We start from the raw sequence: 18,340 nt of genomic DNA, 5'->3' as shown, positions 1-18,340 counted from the left end.
GCCCTTTCAGCCGTGGGGACGTTATAATGTGACGGTCAATCCCGATGTTTGTGGCAAAAGGGTAACCCAAGTATTGGAGGTGGGTGGTGATGAATAGTTGCCTTTCCTCTAGTCTTACACTGCTAAATTAGGGACAGCTAACACAGATATCCCACGAGTAACTTTGCGCGAAATTCAAAACAATCAAAACCAAACCTATCTATCCATTGCTACAAATTAAACGTTTACTTACCTTGAAAATACTTCCGCAACTTTGCAATATCAAATCACATGTTACGTTTTTTATTGTTGATAACTATTACAGTAATATACGTACATACATAGCTTAAATATTAACATAAACTTTTACATGCTACCTAATTGCTGTTTTCCAACAGGCTGGAACGAAACTGTAACGATAAAGATATAGGTTTTCTACAATCCTGAACTTTGTATTTAATTATAGGTGAGCAATTTTAGCTGGGTATGTTTATTGTCCCGAGAATGTGAATCTCAGAATTCATGGCACGCGTCTCGTTCACGAAATAAACAACAAAAAACACGCGCTATGCACTTTCGAGCTGTGGGTGGGCTTCAAGAGTTGAAGGTTAAATCACACTATTCGGCTATACAAGAGTAACACTGTGTCGATAAAAAAACTAAGTCTATTACAGACAAAGGTATGATTTTTTAACGCATGTTGGGTTCGTTAAAACTGAATAATGTACAACTATTAGGTAGATCTCTGGTTAGTGAAAGGTCAGGTTAGTGCAAACCATAATTACGAAGTAATCAAAGCTGTAAAATAAATGTGTAATTTTGAATAATTCAGTTTGTTTTCTTAATTTTAAGATTCATTATAGTCTATCCTTCGTTTGTAAGCTTCGCATCAAAATTATATTTTTGTGATATTAGATTGGAGTCTGTGTCCTTCTGATTGAAAAACTGTAAATATATGTACAGTAGCTAAAGTGAATTCACGAAATTTATCTATAAACGTGTGACATGAAAGATTTTATGTGCCTCTGACTGCCTGTCTCTATACATTGACCTTCACTGTTACGATTTGTGTCAAAGTTCACCATGCAGTATCTTGAGACTAGATTCTCATTTGAGCTCTTCCTTCCCCCACCAGTCACGTGCCACCATGTGTGTTTGAACTGGGTGTTTACACTATGACGTCATACCCTTGCCTACAGAAGCAGTGACGTCTCCATGTGAGAGTGAGTGTGAATGCGTGCGCGTGCAAGATGGCGGCCTGTGGGTGCTTGGAGGAGACAAGCGGGGCAGAAGAGAAGGTAAAGACCGGCAGTGAAGGCGAGCTCCACGTTTTCGGAATGTCTCGCAAGAACGGTCTACCAAAACAAAGATCTTCTTTTGGAGAGAATTCCAAACTTTTTATCAGTGAATCAGAAAGTGGATTTACTAAATGTTTCGTGCGATTGAATGATGTCAGTGGGAAAGTTCAAGCATCGCTGGGTTTACCTGAGGAGTTTAATATGTTAAAGAGAACAAGTAAGCCCTTGTCACTGAGATCAGGAGTTCATTATCCTAATGTCAGAGTTTACGCTGAGCGACGACCACGGCTGGACCGGTCTCCAAGTACAGACAGGTAGGTTTTAGGCCTAACATCTGACCGACTGCCCTTCAGAAACTTAACATTGACAGTGACTTCCTTTGTCTAGCTCCCGCTACCCCGTCTCTCCCTCTTCCGTTCACAGGCTGTTTGACGTCGTAGTCGCATTGTTTTATGCAAGAAGAACCAAATTCGTGATAGAATCAGAAAGTTTACTCAGCTGTACCATTTGAGAAAACTTTGGTTATGAGTAGTTTGTTATAGAGTGGCCCCAATTCATTAAAATTACCAAATGGAAGAATGTGGTTCAAATAACATATTGATTCAAATATTTTGTTGATAGATGTTTCGTTTTTATTTTATGTAGAAAATCTCGTTACCAGGAACCGGTATGAAGTTATTTATTATTGTTGCTTATTATGAGTGTTTTCAACGAGGTTGTGAGAAGACTTAATTTGTACAAGTGAATTTAAATTAATAATTTCCACTAAACACGGGGTAGATAGCTCTAAAATACCACTAACCTTCTCTGCTTGTTTGCACTTCATTGATTATAAACACTTGAGTATCAAATGGCTTAAAGAATACAATAAGTATTAGTTAATAGATTTTTGCTCTGTTGCACCTCAGCAGTCCGTCACTACTTGATACGCACGAGACCGGCAACTATGAATACCATTGCTATGTCTGTTGTATCCCAGCTGGTCTGTGAGTTCTGGTATTGTGCGAAAGGCCTTGTTGGCACTGGATATGGCATATTTGTCTTTGCTCCCTCTTCCCATACGTTTTAGGATAACTGTTTTTTGGAATGTTAGTTAAATCTTTACTATCGTATTTTCTGTTACGTTTAATATGCACATTTACTGCTGTTTTATCCTTTATAAAAACCAGATAAAATGTCTTTGAAACATGGGAAAGATTTCTGCTACCTTACACGTAGTCGTTTTGGATACACTATACTTCTTACAGACAAAGTGTAATATTCTTAAAGACCTTTAGATCGCTTTAAGTTACGTTACATACAACTACTTCTGAAGTAACACATCGTACTAAAACTAATAGCTGTTTTACACTTTCTCGTACTTATATTATCATAACTAGCACAAAATTTAGACCAGAATATATTACAAATTGGAGCAGCTGGTTTATTTGTTGAAGTTAAATTCAAAGAAAACTGAACAAAACTGTAATTATGTGCCAAACGGTGGACGATGGAAAAAGGGTTAGCCAGTAAAGTCTCGTGTTAATATGAGTATTTTTTGGATAATCACTATTTATGCCTAATACACTATGTATATGTAATACAGATACGTAGGCTATATATATGTTATACATACGTATATACTTTACACACATATGCTATGTATGTGATTATATATGCATGCGTGTGTAGAAGTAAAACTAGCTGAAAACTGTATAAGGAAGCAAGTTAGAAAACACTATAGAGCCTACTTAATTAATGGTTCGAAGTGCTTTAATTTTAGCGTGTTCTTAAACCAACCTCACTGAAACTGTTGGAAATCGATTTTTGAAATAAACAAATATATTAACGAGTTTATTATTATTATATCATTCTGGGTTTGTCAGAGCTGGAGAACAACGCAAAGGTTTCACATTTCCTAAATACATAAATATTGCTATTATTTCATTGAGTTACTATAAACATTTTACTGTAACTGTTTACAGTGTAAATAAAGTTAAAATATTCGGAGCTAAATGTATAGTATGAAAATAATTATAAAAGCTAGTCTATAACTAACTGCCTCAGTATAAATATCTTTACTTTCACTACGTCACATTACTACTGCAAATTCTAAAGCAGTTCATAATTTATTATAATTTATAAATTATAACGTTCTGAGATGGCTTATATTTCATGGTAATTTACAACACGTTCTAAGATGATTCATTGTAATTTTGGCACGCTCTAAGATGGCTCATATTTCATGTTCATTTATAACACGTTCTAAGACGATTCACATTTCATTATAATTTATAACATGTTCTAAGATGGATCACATTTCATGTAATTAACAATATTTTCTAAGATAACTCGTAATCCACAATAACTTGCAACACTTCTCAGTCCACACAAACTCTCGATTGTGTTTGAGATTTGCTTTTCTAAAATATCAATTAGACCATCAAGAAGTGCTTCAGCTGAGATAAACAATTCATTCAACAGAACTTGACATACAACTGTTATGTTAACGAATACGTGGCAATATATTAAGCCTAAGTAATGGCGAATTACTTCATTAAAATTTATATTTTTAACATATGTAAACTATAATTTCTTTGGTAAATTTATAAATTTCGTGTGGGTGAGCAAAGATTAACCTTGTAAGATATTTATACAGAATTTAAGAAAAACCTGAATTACATTTACACAGGAAAAAATCACATCTTAAACTTTAGGCAACCATAAATCAACACAAATATAGAAGCGGAATATAATAAGTACTAATTATTGTAGCAAAGTTATAATCTACGTTTAGACGAACTAAGTAGGCGTGAATAACTAAAATATACATCAAACCCATTTAAATGTAAACTGTTTTAGTTGTGTGTTATAAACTACTCATTAGCAAATGTGATTCATTGGAAGATACTCACTGTTCACTAGCTGTCACGAAAGTATTAGCTCCACATTTGATGTATTTGAAGCTACTCATTGTTTTCTACTGACCATGAATCAACTAAAGTTAAACACTGCTCTCAGCTGAACTTGGGGTATTTAAAATTCTTCATTCTTCTTTACTGACCATGAATCAACTAAAGTTACACACTGCTCTCAGCTGAACTTGGTGAATATAAAATTCTTCATTCTTCTCTACTGACCATGAATCAACCAAAGTTACTCACTGTTCTCAGCTGAACTTGATTTATTTGAAGTTTCTCTTGTTTGCTGGTTATCACGAATCTTTAAATTCTGCTATCAAGTGAAAGTCAGCTATTTGAAGTTATTCATTGTTGTTTAACTATCATAAATCATTTGAAGTAGCATTCTGGCCTCAGCTGAACATGAGTTATTTGAAGTTATACTCTTTGTTTCCTCCTGGTCATGAATCACTTAAAGTTACACATTAGTATCAACTAAATGCGAATTATATACTATTTTATAGTTATCATGAATCACCCAATGGTACACATTTATCCCAGCTTATTGTAATTTGTTTGAAGCACATTGTTGTAAAATAAACTTGAAGTACTTTAAAGTTGCACATTGATGTGGTTTTGAAGAACTTGAAAATATGCCAAAAAACGTGAAATACTCGAACGTATGCGTGATTCTGAAGTTAACATAAAGTAATGAAAAATTAAACTTAGTTTTTCAGTTAGCGTGGTGTAAGTGAAAGTATAATCGACTCTCTAATTACTATAAAATATTTGAAACTATTTGTGACTCTTCGGTCAAAATGGACTAGTTGGATGTATACGTACTTTTTGTTTAACACCAAGTAATTCAAAGTATACATGGCTCTGCAGTTAACATGGAGTAACTGAAAGCAAATGTAGCTCAGTTGACACCAAGTAGTTCAAAGTATACGTAGTTCTTCAGTTAATAATGAGAAGTTGAAATTACACGTTATTTTCAGATCAATATTAATAATGTGGATTGCGTTAAACTTTGAACGTCTAATTATATGCATTTTATTTGAAGGAGGTAAATCACTTAACTATTTATTAGATGCATCTTCTTTTCTATATTTCATAATTCTAAAGTATTGTGTGTGCTAATATATGATTATTGCTAATAAAATTAACATATTTAAAATAAATATAATTAATGCTCACCAAGGCTCGGAACGAATGCGAAAATAAAAGGTTCATGGTATGATATTTAAGAAAAAGCTTCATTACTATAATTCAGAACTGTCTTATTTACTGCTAAATTTTTGATGGTGATAATGCCAGCAGTGGCCGAGTTTTAAAATTTAAAAGTTTGAAGCTGTAGAAACCGAAAATTCATTGGCTGGCTTTATCGCTTCCTCTTGTGCTAATCTGACAGTAACACTGAACGCTGTCATAAATTATGCACGAGGTTTGTTTTACTCATCTTACATCAAACAAAAGACTTCAAAAGTTGTTGTTTTAAAAGCTGTAACAACTTTCGTTATTTCTGTAAAATTATCCTTATAATGGTGAAAATCGAACTAGTTATTAATCTTACTTTCATTCTCTGTTCTACGTAAATGTTTTTAACTGCATCATTTAGCTATTTAAGTTCTGCATTCTTGTACGTTTCAACCATTTTAAAGACTACATATATTAATGTACCTTTCGTTTCGTTTTGACTTACCCTCTCTCACGTAGTGGTTTTGTATATTATCCGTAATTGTAAGTCTGGCGGGGCCAGGTGGTTACGGCGCTCGACTCCTAATCTGAGGGTCGCGGGTTCGAATCCTCATTGCACCTTTCAGCCATGGGGGCGTGATAATATTACGGCCAACCCCACTATTCGTTGGTAAAAGAGTAACCCAAGAGTTGGAGGTGGGCGGTGATGACTAGCTGCCTTCCCTCTAGTCTTATACTGCTAAATTAGGGACGGCTAGCGCAGATAGCTCTCGTGTAGCTTTGCGCGAAACTCAAAACAAACCACAGTAAACCGTAATTGTAATTATCGACACCTGTTGATTTTTAATACCGAGTTTAAAATTGTCCTTCAGTAAGAACGAATCACTTTTCATTTTCCATATGAGCAGATGTTGCATTCCATTAATTTTCTTTTGCGATATTCACAGAATAAATTAAAAGACCTTGATATATTGTTCTTACGAAGGTTGGACATTTTTACTCCTTACCCATTCATCGTTTATAACAGTATTTTCGTTTGTTAGCTCAACTTTTTAATAATTTCTAATTATCTTAACGCCATTTGGTGAACATTGGTAACATTTCCTTTCTTTGCTTTATTCAAAAATGATAAAATAATGGATCATTAACCTTTGACACATTACGTCCTGACTCCTTAATTTGGACAAATTACTTTGACAAAAAACAGGAAGCTTTTTGTCCATAAGAGCTCATCTTCTACATGTTTATTTTTTGCTTCGTTTAAAATTTTAAACAGAAACTTTATCTCATTATTTCCATGATTTTTAATGTTTTACGACTTTAGTTACGTCTGTTTCTACTCTATCATTAATTGTAGAACTTAATAGATGGTTTCATATTCATATTTAATTGTAGAACTTATTACATGGTTTTGTGTTCATATTTCTTTACAGAGTTCTTCAAACCAAAGAAATATGTTTACTAAAGTTTTGTATTATCAGAGTTAATGATACGACTGTAACATTTGGTTTTAATTTGTAATCTTAATTGTTATTTATTTAGATGGAAATTGTATTGACTACAGAAGGTTAGGCTCAAAAACGTTAAAGAAAACAACAACTATAGGACACCAGAAAATATTTAAATTACTCCAGTTGAATTTACATAAATCTGCTAGCTTGATGAACTTTGGTAATTAAAATACTTTACGGAGTCGTGTTGACGTTTCTCAAATAATTAATTGTTGATGTCGTTGATCAACCTTCAATTTTGTTTTGCTATTTTGTGTTAAAGTGTACTTCTACTGTTCTACTTCTTTGTCGTGTTCGATATTTAATTTTTAGCTATAGAACTAAGAGGATATTTATTGCTGTAGTTAAAGTTAAAAGATTCCGACAGTTAGTTTTAACTGGAGTACATTCACTGTTATTTAATATGACAAAAAACCTGAGTCACTCGAGACTTCTATTAAATTTATTCTTGTAAACTTCATGTTGGCTTCGACTCCAAAATACTTGACCTATTGTTCGTACATATAAATCAAGCCCAACTTTAACTCGTTCATTTTTGTATTTCGACCTGTAATTAACTAGTAAGAATGACAAACTTTAAGCCATTTTAGTGCATCACTTGTTGTCTGAGCGCGTTTTTAATACTTGCTATTTTAACGCAGTGACAAGTTTTCGTTTTTTACTCAAAGCTGGGCCCGGCATGGCCTAGCGCGTTAAGGCGTGCGCTTCGTAATCTGAGGGTCGCGGGTTCGCGCCCGAGTCGCGCCAAATATGCTCGCCCTCCCAGCCGTGGGGGCGTTATAATGTGACGGTCAATCCCACTATTCGTTGGTAAAAGAGTAGCCCAAGAGTTGGCGGTGGCTGGTGATGACTAGCTGCCTTCCCTCTAGTCTTACACTGCTAAATTAGGGACGGCTAGCACAGATAGCCCACGAGTAGCTTTGTGCGAAATTCCAAAACAAACAAATTCTCAAAGCTAATATCAGTAATTGAGAGAATTGAACATGACATTCCACCCAATGTGGTGAAAATTCAATGGGCATTTAGGCGTTATTATTTTATCCTAAAATCTTAGTATTTTCCTATTTGCACAGCTAGTTAACTAACGTATAATATAGAACTAGAGGCACTCCTGAAGGGAACCCAAAAGTTTTCTGTTTCAAGAGTAAATAAATCCAAAATTAAGAGTAACAAATATTTTTATTTCTTCTTCTAAAGTTTGTCTTGCTCTGTTGTCGCCTGCAGAATGTCTAATTCTTCTCGTGTTTCATAGCACACGCACGTTTTACTGACGTCACAACGGTACAAACTGCAATTTCAAGCATCCCTCGTGTGACATCATTTTATTATATACTAATTGACTGACCGACAGACACCATACGTACTACTATATAGTGGTGCGAGAAGTTAAAATAGCTAACCCCTATAGGCGCTCTTCGGCCCCTTTCGGTCAAATGACAACATAAGTAATGTTTATAGTTACGTAGGCCCGGCATGGCCTAGCGCGTAAGGCGTGCGACTCGTAATCCGAGGATCGCGGGTTCGCGCCCGCGTCGCGCTAAACATGCTCGCCCTCCCAGCCGTGGGGGCGTTATAATATGACGGTCAATCCCATTATTCGTTGGTAAAGAGTAGCCCAAGAGTTGGCGGTGGGTGGTGATGACTAGCTGCCTTCCCTCTAGTCTTACACTGCTAAATTAGGGACGGCTAGCACAGATAGCCCTCGAGTAGCTTTGTGCGAAATTCCAAAACAAATTATACTTACGCGTAGGCATATCTTTAAAATATATTTTCAACATGTTTTTATTTAGAATACTTACTCAACAAGTCTAGGATCAATACAGCGTGTTTAACACATTACCACATATTCTTTTTTTCGTTCACTAAATATTCGTAGAATTACAACCGACTACTGCTCAAATTTAATATTTAACTCTATCTACCAATTTTGGAACGTCAATATTTTATATTATGCAGACCTATGCAACCTGAGCTATATTTAAAATTGTCTTATTATGCACATGAATAGTAGTTTCTCTTAAGTGACCTTGTAAATTTTCAATATGATATTTTTGCATCTCGAAGAAGTAATTTACGTCATAAAAGACGTCTTCTCCGTGAAACTATGATATTTAATAAAATAGTTTTGAAAGGTACTCCAAGTCTATAAAGTTTTTTTATTTTTTTCTAAATACGCAACAAAATTACTTTTCTTGGATTAGAATCAATAACTCCTGAATATAGCACAATTACGAACAGTAGTTGCCCTGAATGTGAAAGTTTGTATCTCGCGTCTCCACGATTAATCAAACCTACTCGTTCTACATCTAGCAGCGATTATCACGTGAAAATTTTCGTCACATTCAAAGGTTACGTTTATTATAAGGTCTGAACGTTGGCGTTTGTAGAACTAATGTTAAGTATAAAAAGTCAAATAACGATGATCGAATATATCAGTAAAAGCATACAAAAATGTAAAGACACAACGCCTTTTAGTCACCATGTTTTTCTAAACATAATATAAAAATTGTCACTGAAGCAGGGACAGTTGGTAATCTACGTCCCTCTGTTATCACAGGCAAAAACTGTTTACAGTCTGCATCAGACGAATTAAATTTGCTGCATTTGTGGTTGTCTATAAGATAATTAAAAGCCACAAGTTTGCTCTGCTTCTGAAATACGCAAGAAATAAAGACAAACGTTAGGAAACAGTGCAAAAATAATTATTCAAATGTTATTAGTTTCTAAAGGTATAATAATTAGAAACTGCTCTCTGTCTAACGACACATTTATTAAATGTCTCTGTAGGTTGACGTTTGTTTTCAAGACCAGAATATCACAACAAAATTATGCTAAAAACAAGTTCATTTTTGCATATACACAGTTGCGTAGGAAAGTAAGTTAGAACAGGTCGTTCAGATCTGGCTGCGTAGTATTTTTCATGTGGACAAACAAGAACGAAGGTCGTGACCTTTCTTCCTCTTCTTCTTTCTTCAGTCGAGGTCAAGTTGGGAACCATGTGACCTATTTGTTCCTTGCGTGTAAACACTGTTTACTCTAGCAACCGCTGACTGACCTATTTATCTTGAACTCAGCCTTCACAATGTTATGTTCTTCCTCAGATGTTCGGATTTGCTGATTTGTCCTCGTTAACATTTCGCCTTCAAAATATAATTATTAGCGTTTGGAGTGGGATTTTGTTTGTTTAAATTTAGGTACAATTTGAACACTCCAAACAATTGGAGCTGTTTTTCTGTTTCAGAAGGTGAAATGTAAGCTTTGTTTGAGCACAGTGCAGTGACTTGTGTATCTCAAGGCCATTCGCAGGTTACGCATGGTTGTTGGGGTCCACGGTTATCAAATACAACTTGAACATATAATGAAGGCCTACTAGAATATGCGGAAAGTGATTATTTCGAACCGCAACCATGTGTTGTTATTCCAATACAGTTCTCGTTCATTTAACTCAAAATATCAACCAGTAATACTATCCAAACACCGAAGTTTCACACCTCTTATGACGTTATGCATTCGCAATAAGTGGTGTAGTTACGTGAAATAAACTCTTGAATGAAAACCTCAAGCAAGAGATTCGTTTAATTCCTGTTTTTAGCAAAGTAGTCGTACGGGTAAAATTGGTGTCAGCAATGCTACCTTCTCCTTCCCTGTTATACTGTATTTAAATATTACATAAGATAAAACCGATGTCAGAAGTCCTGCGTTCTTTATAATACTACAGTAAGTGCTACCCATGAGAAAACCGATGTCCTTAGTCCTAAGTTTATTTCTATCATAAGTGCCATCTGAGGTAAAACCAGTGTTATTAAGGGTCATTCATTACACTACATTAAATATCGCCAAAGAGAATATAGATGTCAAAAGTTCTACGAACCTTCCCACATGAAGTACCATCCAAGATAAAACTGATATCAGCAGTCTTCCGTTTCTTATAGCACTGTATTAAGTGCTACCCAAGATAGAACCGATACCAATGGTTTTACGGACTAACTATAGTAAATCAAGATAAAACTGGTTTGTTCACAGACTAATATCTGATCTACAAAATAACTAGTGACTACTGCATACTAAATAGTAAAGAAACCGTGTGGTACTTGAGTATATTGTAAACAAATTATGTAAAAGCCAAGGTTATTGTGTAATAAATAGTGAGCACTTTAGGTGGAAGGTTGAAATTATTGAGTAATAACTAATACATATTGTGTGTAAGATAAGTCACCGTGTAACAGAGATTAAACAAACTGTAAAAGTTGAAAGTTGCTGTAAATTGTATAATAAAAGAAAATCTGTCTTAAATAGTAAGCAAACAATTTGGGTAAGCTAGAAAATATAGTGATGGTACATTTGCTGAATTCATTTCTTTCAGTGTTCGAAAAATGACAAAATAATCAAAGGTGAAGTAAAAGAAAAATACGAATTGTAGCAGATTTGTAGTTAAAGTTTAGGAAGTTAACTCTTATACATTAAAATCCATTAAACTGGACTCAAATTTCCATTTTGAATTCATTTATGTACTAGATTAGTAACTGTTGTTAAACGATAGATTTTAATTAAGGTGTATACATACAAGTTAACTGTTTCAATAAGAAACTTAAAGGGTTTTTTTGAAGTTTTTTATGACCTGTTTCTATTTTTTATTTTATTTTATAGCGCTAGAGAGGGTTTTGTTTGGTCAGAAAGTAAATTAATCTGATCACAAATACACGTGGAATAAATAAGTGACATTTCAAACGAATGTATGCTGTTAAAAGCTAGGGCATTTGCCACTGTGGGCAGTAAGTAACCATGGTTTACATTTCACATGTTAATAAAGTAAGAACTATGAATATAAAAACTCTATGATTAAATTCGTAGGACTAACTATGCGTAGTATATGATGGACTGAATGAACGATCTTCTGCACACGAAATTTCGGTAGAACATTAATTCCATTATCATATCATCACTTAGCGAAACTGGAAAAATATCAGTGATTCCTGTGAAGGTTAGCATAGTACCTGTGACGTAAATAATGATTAGAGGAAAAGACAGGTATCCAAGCTTGAAGGGGAAAAAAGCACTTCAAAGATCTTCCACAGAATTTTTATATTCTAATAGAGCCTTTCTTACAATACTCAGGCCTAGTGTAGTGGCTCTGTGTCTCCATCTCCTCTTATTCTGTCTAAATTAAAAGCTAATTAAACTGGAAGACGAAACTCGTAGGTTATTCTCACCAGAATTGTTTAATGAACACTGTTTCTTTCGAGTTCTGAACGGATGCTATCCTGGGGGTGTCTAACTCTTTCTCTTAACGTATATGACCACTCCTCCTCCAGTGGCACAGCGGTAATATGCGGACTTACAACGCTAGAAATCTGGTTGCGATACCCGTAGTGGACAGAATACCGACAGCCAGCCTTGCACTTAAATACAAACAAAATGGCTTATGTGTTTATGAGGATTAGGTGATATGAAAACAGTGTCGACCTACAAAATGTTTTGTTAGATGTTTTTCGAAGCGAAAATGTGGATTCGAATTTGGCCAAATGATTTTTTTGTTTTGATTGCATAAAGGTATATTTATAGAAACTGGGTAAAACATTAACTGGCTATGAAAAATACTACATCACATTAGATAACACAATATTGCGTACTGTATACTGCATTTTGGAGTAATATCAGCCGTCATTAACACTTGTAGATCGATAATGGTAGCCAGACAATCAGATAACTAAAAAAAAAAAAAACTCCAGAAACACGACGTTTAGAAACCTAATAATTTCAAAGTGTTGTTAAAACTTTTAAAACTTCAAAACATACTTAAAATACATATAACGGAATAAATTAAACTGGTAATGTAGTAGGCCTAGATATATACAGGTGAAATAATGGAGAAAATTTAAATTGGTAAACATATAAATACAGTTGGCCTAGATCGATACAGTTCATATACTAGGGTAAAGGACAGGTTTGAATTCATGCAGTCAATTTTCTAACAATTTGCATAAATGATAGCATGAAAACTAAACCATTACCTCTTTAATAACGTCATTTATAACCAGATAAATGGGATCCCCGCTAGGTCCAACGATAGCCAATAGTGTTTCAAGCTATAATATAATAAAGTTAAATTTGTAATGTATTAAATATATACAAGTCTTCTTTTGCTTATATAGCATTATACATGGAACATATCTGTTGTAATTATTTCCATATTTTATAATAAACAAGTGGTGTCTAAATGTCCTACTTCATCATTTGTTTTAGCTGTCTTGTTGTCCTGTTTTCATCGATAGTAGTGTTACCTATAGAATTTATATATATCTAATGAAGAAGCTATGCTTGGTGTACTGACACAGAAGAACAGCATCTACGTTGTTGGGTAAGAGCAGCCAGATCTTATTTCTAGCAAGCTCTTGAAAACATTTCATATCTATTTGCCTTCGCGGCGTTTTCGTCATGCTACAAAAGCCGTAAGGTTTTTTGAAATGTTGTTGGGCACTGGCTAACCCTGTTATAGAGAATTGATTTCGGAGTTGGTGGGTATGGTTCGAAACTGCGCGATATTACGAAATATTCCTCCGTTTTAAAGCTGTGAGTGCATTACAAGATACAGCCTTAGTGTGGATGGTATAATGGCTAGGTGACTGGCTGCTTTCCCTTTTCTCACACCATCAAAATTATGATGGCGAAGGATATCTTAAGTAGCTTTGTCATACATAATAACGAAATAGAAATGTTGGTAGAGATTTTCTGCCAGACATTTTGAAACAAAAAATTCCATTTGTCTTTTAATTCGAATATTATATTGCATAACTGTATACATAATTATTTACGGATATGTTTGTGGTTAACGTAGTTCACGACCCTTCTGGTGTTACATCTTATGTAGACTTTATCTCTTTGATAATTATCGTTTACAGATTATCAATAAAAGATTTGTTTAATATTTAAAAACAACCGCTAGTAAACATTTCAAATATACTAATGTTGTATGTGACAATCGTTAACAGTAATTCTAGTTTATACTCGGTAACATTAGTTTTATTTAACATTCATTAACAATATGGTTTTGAAAAATGATTGATATTATACAGGGTGTTCGGAAAGTCACAGTGCAGTTTTGTCTGTTAATAAATATATAAGTGCACAGTGACTTTCCGAACACCATGTATTTGTGATTAACATCTAGTGAATCTGATGCGTTTTCAATGATAGTTTAGTGAATATCTAAGAGTCATACGCTCGAGAACACTAGTGATTATCAAACGGTAATGTCCTTTGAGTGGTATCTATCTGCCTTAGCGAATCGTTTATTACAATATCTATTGTTGCCAGTGTGTTTGCGAACGTCTAATGGCAGAAACTTCGCGTAATATGAACAATAGTTTTCGTGCGATTTCAGTTCCCAGTAGCTCTAGTAAACATTGTTTATGAATATTTATAGTGAATAGTTAATAAATGCATCATTACTACAAACAACTATTGAACAATTTTGATGAATATTCACTAAAAACAGCTATAGTGAAAATGATGGCAACTATTTTAAATTCCTACAGTGAATAGTATATGGTAAAAAGTTCTGGTTAACATAGTTATTGTGAACCACTCGTGACTGACACGTTTTGTTCAGATAAACATGTAATAATCACACAGTCACAGAAAAGAATCTTTGGCAGTATTATTTTGATAAGCTGTTCATGACCGTAGAACGGTTTACTTTATCAAATGTGTATGAACAAATATTCAGAAGGTGATTAAAAAAATTATAACAGTTTCTATGGTAATAAGGGTTTTTGTCAAATAACAGATCAGTTATACTGAACAATCAATATCCAACAATATAGTTCTGTATAGCACTGAGTTAAGTTCTATTCTTACGAGCTTTACATGATGGTACAGTTGCAGCATGTGGTACAGAACGAAAACCATATTCGTGACTTTAGCTTCCAACGCCCGGTATACTCGTAAAGCAGGGAATACAACACGTTGACTATAGTGTGGGTGGTCCATGTTATGGCAGTTAGATGTGGCATAAATATGAAGCTATTGTTAAGTTAGAGTCACAGGATGTAAATGATATTTTATTTATAAAACTTGAGATAAAAGTTTGAGAAAAATTATATGGAGTTTTCATTAAGATCTTCAAAATATGTTCGTTAAATAGTGAATAATTAGGAAATTTTTAAACAACTTCCAAACTTATGGTATTCAAAGTCTCTATATAGTATACATTCTTCTGGTGAAGAAGTGTTAGCTTGGAATAGTCGCATGTCCATAGACCCCCCTTGGCATTAGCATGCTAATTGTGTTTCGCACCATATGTATTGGGTTTTGATCTCGCAAACTAGATCCCCTTTTCAAACATTCTGCTTATAGGCCAGGATCAATATTCCTCCTGAAATGTATAACCTGCATATAGAAAATTAGTTAAATAATCATAAGAACAATACGCAGTTTCTTTATGTCCAATTTTCTTAAGCTATTTTTAAAGTTTTATTAACAACTAGCCCTACGGGTTTACCCTCACAGAATGTGATATTTCATAACTTTAGAATGTAGATAATTGAGCATCTTTTAATATTTTTTGAGGGTGAAATTACTGTATCCTCGAACAAAAGAATATAGATTTACAAAACCTTAAATTTAGGTCACAAAAAAGAATAAAGGAAGCGTTATAGCAGGGTAAAAATATGTATGGTATTCATGACACCAGACACCGGAAGTAATCTTTTAAAAAAGAAGTTGCCCTGTAGAGCTATAAATGTACAGGCACCCTAACGAGTTGTTTATAAGTTTATAAGCTGTTAACTTGTACTTGATATGTAATAGATATGCACATTTCTGTGGTTTGTTTGTAAAATGTACTCTAGTTTGTGTAGGAAAAGGAAATAGCTCTTTAAAGAAATCTTAATCTCTGGTGGATGGAGGGAAATTTAGTACCTACTTATTTTGTATGAATATCATATACTTTCACCATACATTTTTACATATACGGGTGCAATGACCCTAGGGTTTTATGTTCTGTTGTAATACCTCTACCTTGTAAACATTAGTCGGTTTCCCAACTGGAACTTTTACTATCAGGCATGGCTAGTAATTAAATAAAAATACTAACTTAGATACAGTTATGAGATCGTGTCACTAATGCATATATATATATATGTGTATTACAATCACATCATTATTCGTGTATGAGTACCTCTAAGAAACTTGTATAGAAAGATTTCAAAAACCGTCGATCACTCTCTCTAAAGATAAAAGCTAAACATTTTAAATGTATACGTTTTATCAAGCAGTTAACGTAAGGAGCAATTTTTTTCAGTTTAATTGTAAAACTCGTTTACGTTATTAATAAGAGCATAAAATATATTTCATAAAATTATTACGACTATCAGCTTTTCGATTATACAGATTTGTTTTAAATACACTGTAATCACTGATCGTTGAGTATGCTATATTACAACGTATTTTAATCCTTATCATGTCGTCACGTTTTATTTTGAAAATGACCATGCAGCGTAGCTTCAGTTCCAAAAGACGCGTGTCTAAACCACAAAACTCCTTTCTGCATGCTTTCCACAATTCATCTATTGTACGAAGACGATAATTTCTCAATGCTCGAATCAACACTCCGATCACGCAAAAATGTGTAGGCATTGCGATTATGACTTCATTTGGAATAACATGAATACCACTTTCTCCAGCTATGCTACAGGTGAACGTATGTAGCACAGACTACAAGTAACTGCTGTTCAGGAAAATATGGGTGGAAATATGGTTTATGTGCCGGGTTGATGAATACCCAATGGTATATCATAGATTGATGACTAATCAGCAGTTGTAAATTAGAAATGATTGTGACTGAACCCGAACATTTATATCCCATGTTTCACATAAGGTGTCTTTCAGGTTGAAATACTAACTAGTAAGATGGAGAAATGAAGCAGAAAAAAGACATTAATTAAATAAAAATATAATTTTCTTTTTAAAACTACACAAAACGGATATCTCTATCAGACCTGTTGTTTCCTATACTAATGCTCACGCTAACAAAATAGCACAGAACTTTCAAAAATTTTCAAATTATTTTATCATGTCCGATAATGCTTTATCTCATCGTCTGCATTTTGACAATATCCTTGCAGCATATCTTCCACTGTAAAGTGGAAATCGCAAGGCTGTCGTGTCAAAAGCGTTCACTACACCATGCATACTTTCCATATTGCATCTAGTGTATGAGAACGACGGTTTCACAGCGCCCCTTTCAAATGTCAGGTCACACAGATATCCATAAATGCTGAATCTGGAGCCTTGAATGGTATGATGTCTTTGTATGGCGTAATATGAACACCCGTGTGGGTGGGGTGTACAACAATTGATATGTCATAAAAGTAATTCTATACAAGTAATTTATGTCACCTTTTCAGACGAAGATCTTTCTTAATTATGTAACATACAGTTCCCTGGGGCAGCTTTCGTCCTTTATTTTTATGTTCGCAGATTCTCATTTGTCAAAAAATGCTGCGCGATGTTTACTACGGGAAGAATAAGATTTGTTTCAAATCCTTTATCAGATGATACTGGTACCCCAAATTGATTCGCCCAATACTATTAACTACAGGGGATATCCACGTCTTTGAAATTCTAAGTCTCCGATCTGAACGTACATTGTTGATCTGAGTGTATGAATTTGTTACGTCCGAAAGGGACGTTATATACTCTTCGCAACAGCGATTAACTTTTGGTGGCATTACACTTCCTACCTAATGCCAACCAATGTCAAAATGTAGTTCTGATACTCAACTTTATATTGACAACCACAGTCGATATAAAGTTGTAGTACAGTAATAATTTTGGTTGATAGAAGGTTAAGCACATTATAGTAAGACGATTTTGAATAACACAGAAATCAAAACAATCACACATTTACCTATAACATAACATATTATTGAAGTATTTATTATTACCTCACCAAAAGTTTTATATAAGCTTCAAGATCTCAATATGTACATACGTAAAACATGGTAGATACTCTGTGATGGTTAGGGTGACTTTGTACGAAGATATAACGGCCAATGCAGTGGCATCATACTGATTCATGTTATTAATTAACTGTAGTTCACTGGCTGCAGAAGTCTATTACGAGCCGACGTTGGAAGGTCATTGCTCAAAGTAGGAAGTTGGTATAACTCCAAAAGCAGCTCTTCATATTAGTCTTATGGTGGATGTTGTAGTAGAGCTGATTTTATGTGTTATTGCAACAGTGGCAGCCCTTTTTCATTGCATTCCTCCCTAGACCATGCTAGAGCATTATTTGAAATATATAAGACGTCTGTCTGCCTTCTCTCAAGCTATGTGTACATTGTAGTAAAGCAAAATAAAGTTTTTTTTCGTGTGTGTAAGTTTGTGGCGCCATCTATCAATGTAGTTAACGTTGACTTATGTCAAAAATAATAAATGCTCAATAACAGCAATAATTAGGGTGGACGGGAATTGT

The 18,340-nt window shown here is 34.3% G+C and overlaps 1 protein-coding gene across 1 annotated transcript in view; it reads left to right on the top strand.

The window, feature by feature from the left end:
* Positions 1-1,186: 1,186 nt before the first annotated feature.
* The window catches only part of LOC143236646 (uncharacterized), a 102,123-nt gene continuing 84,969 nt past the window's right edge, over positions 1,187-18,340 (top strand). Inside the window, exon 1 of the mRNA XM_076475021.1 lies at positions 1,187-1,591. Coding sequence (XP_076331136.1) covers positions 1,230-1,591 — 362 coding nt within the window. The 5' untranslated portion in view covers positions 1,187-1,229. The remainder of the gene's footprint in view (positions 1,592-18,340) is intronic.

This window comes from Tachypleus tridentatus, chromosome 13 (assembly GCF_004210375.1).
Source record: "Tachypleus tridentatus isolate NWPU-2018 chromosome 13, ASM421037v1, whole genome shotgun sequence".
Taxonomy (NCBI): domain Eukaryota; kingdom Metazoa; phylum Arthropoda; class Merostomata; order Xiphosura; family Limulidae; genus Tachypleus; species Tachypleus tridentatus.
This window is presented reverse-complemented; position numbering and strand designations above follow the sequence as displayed.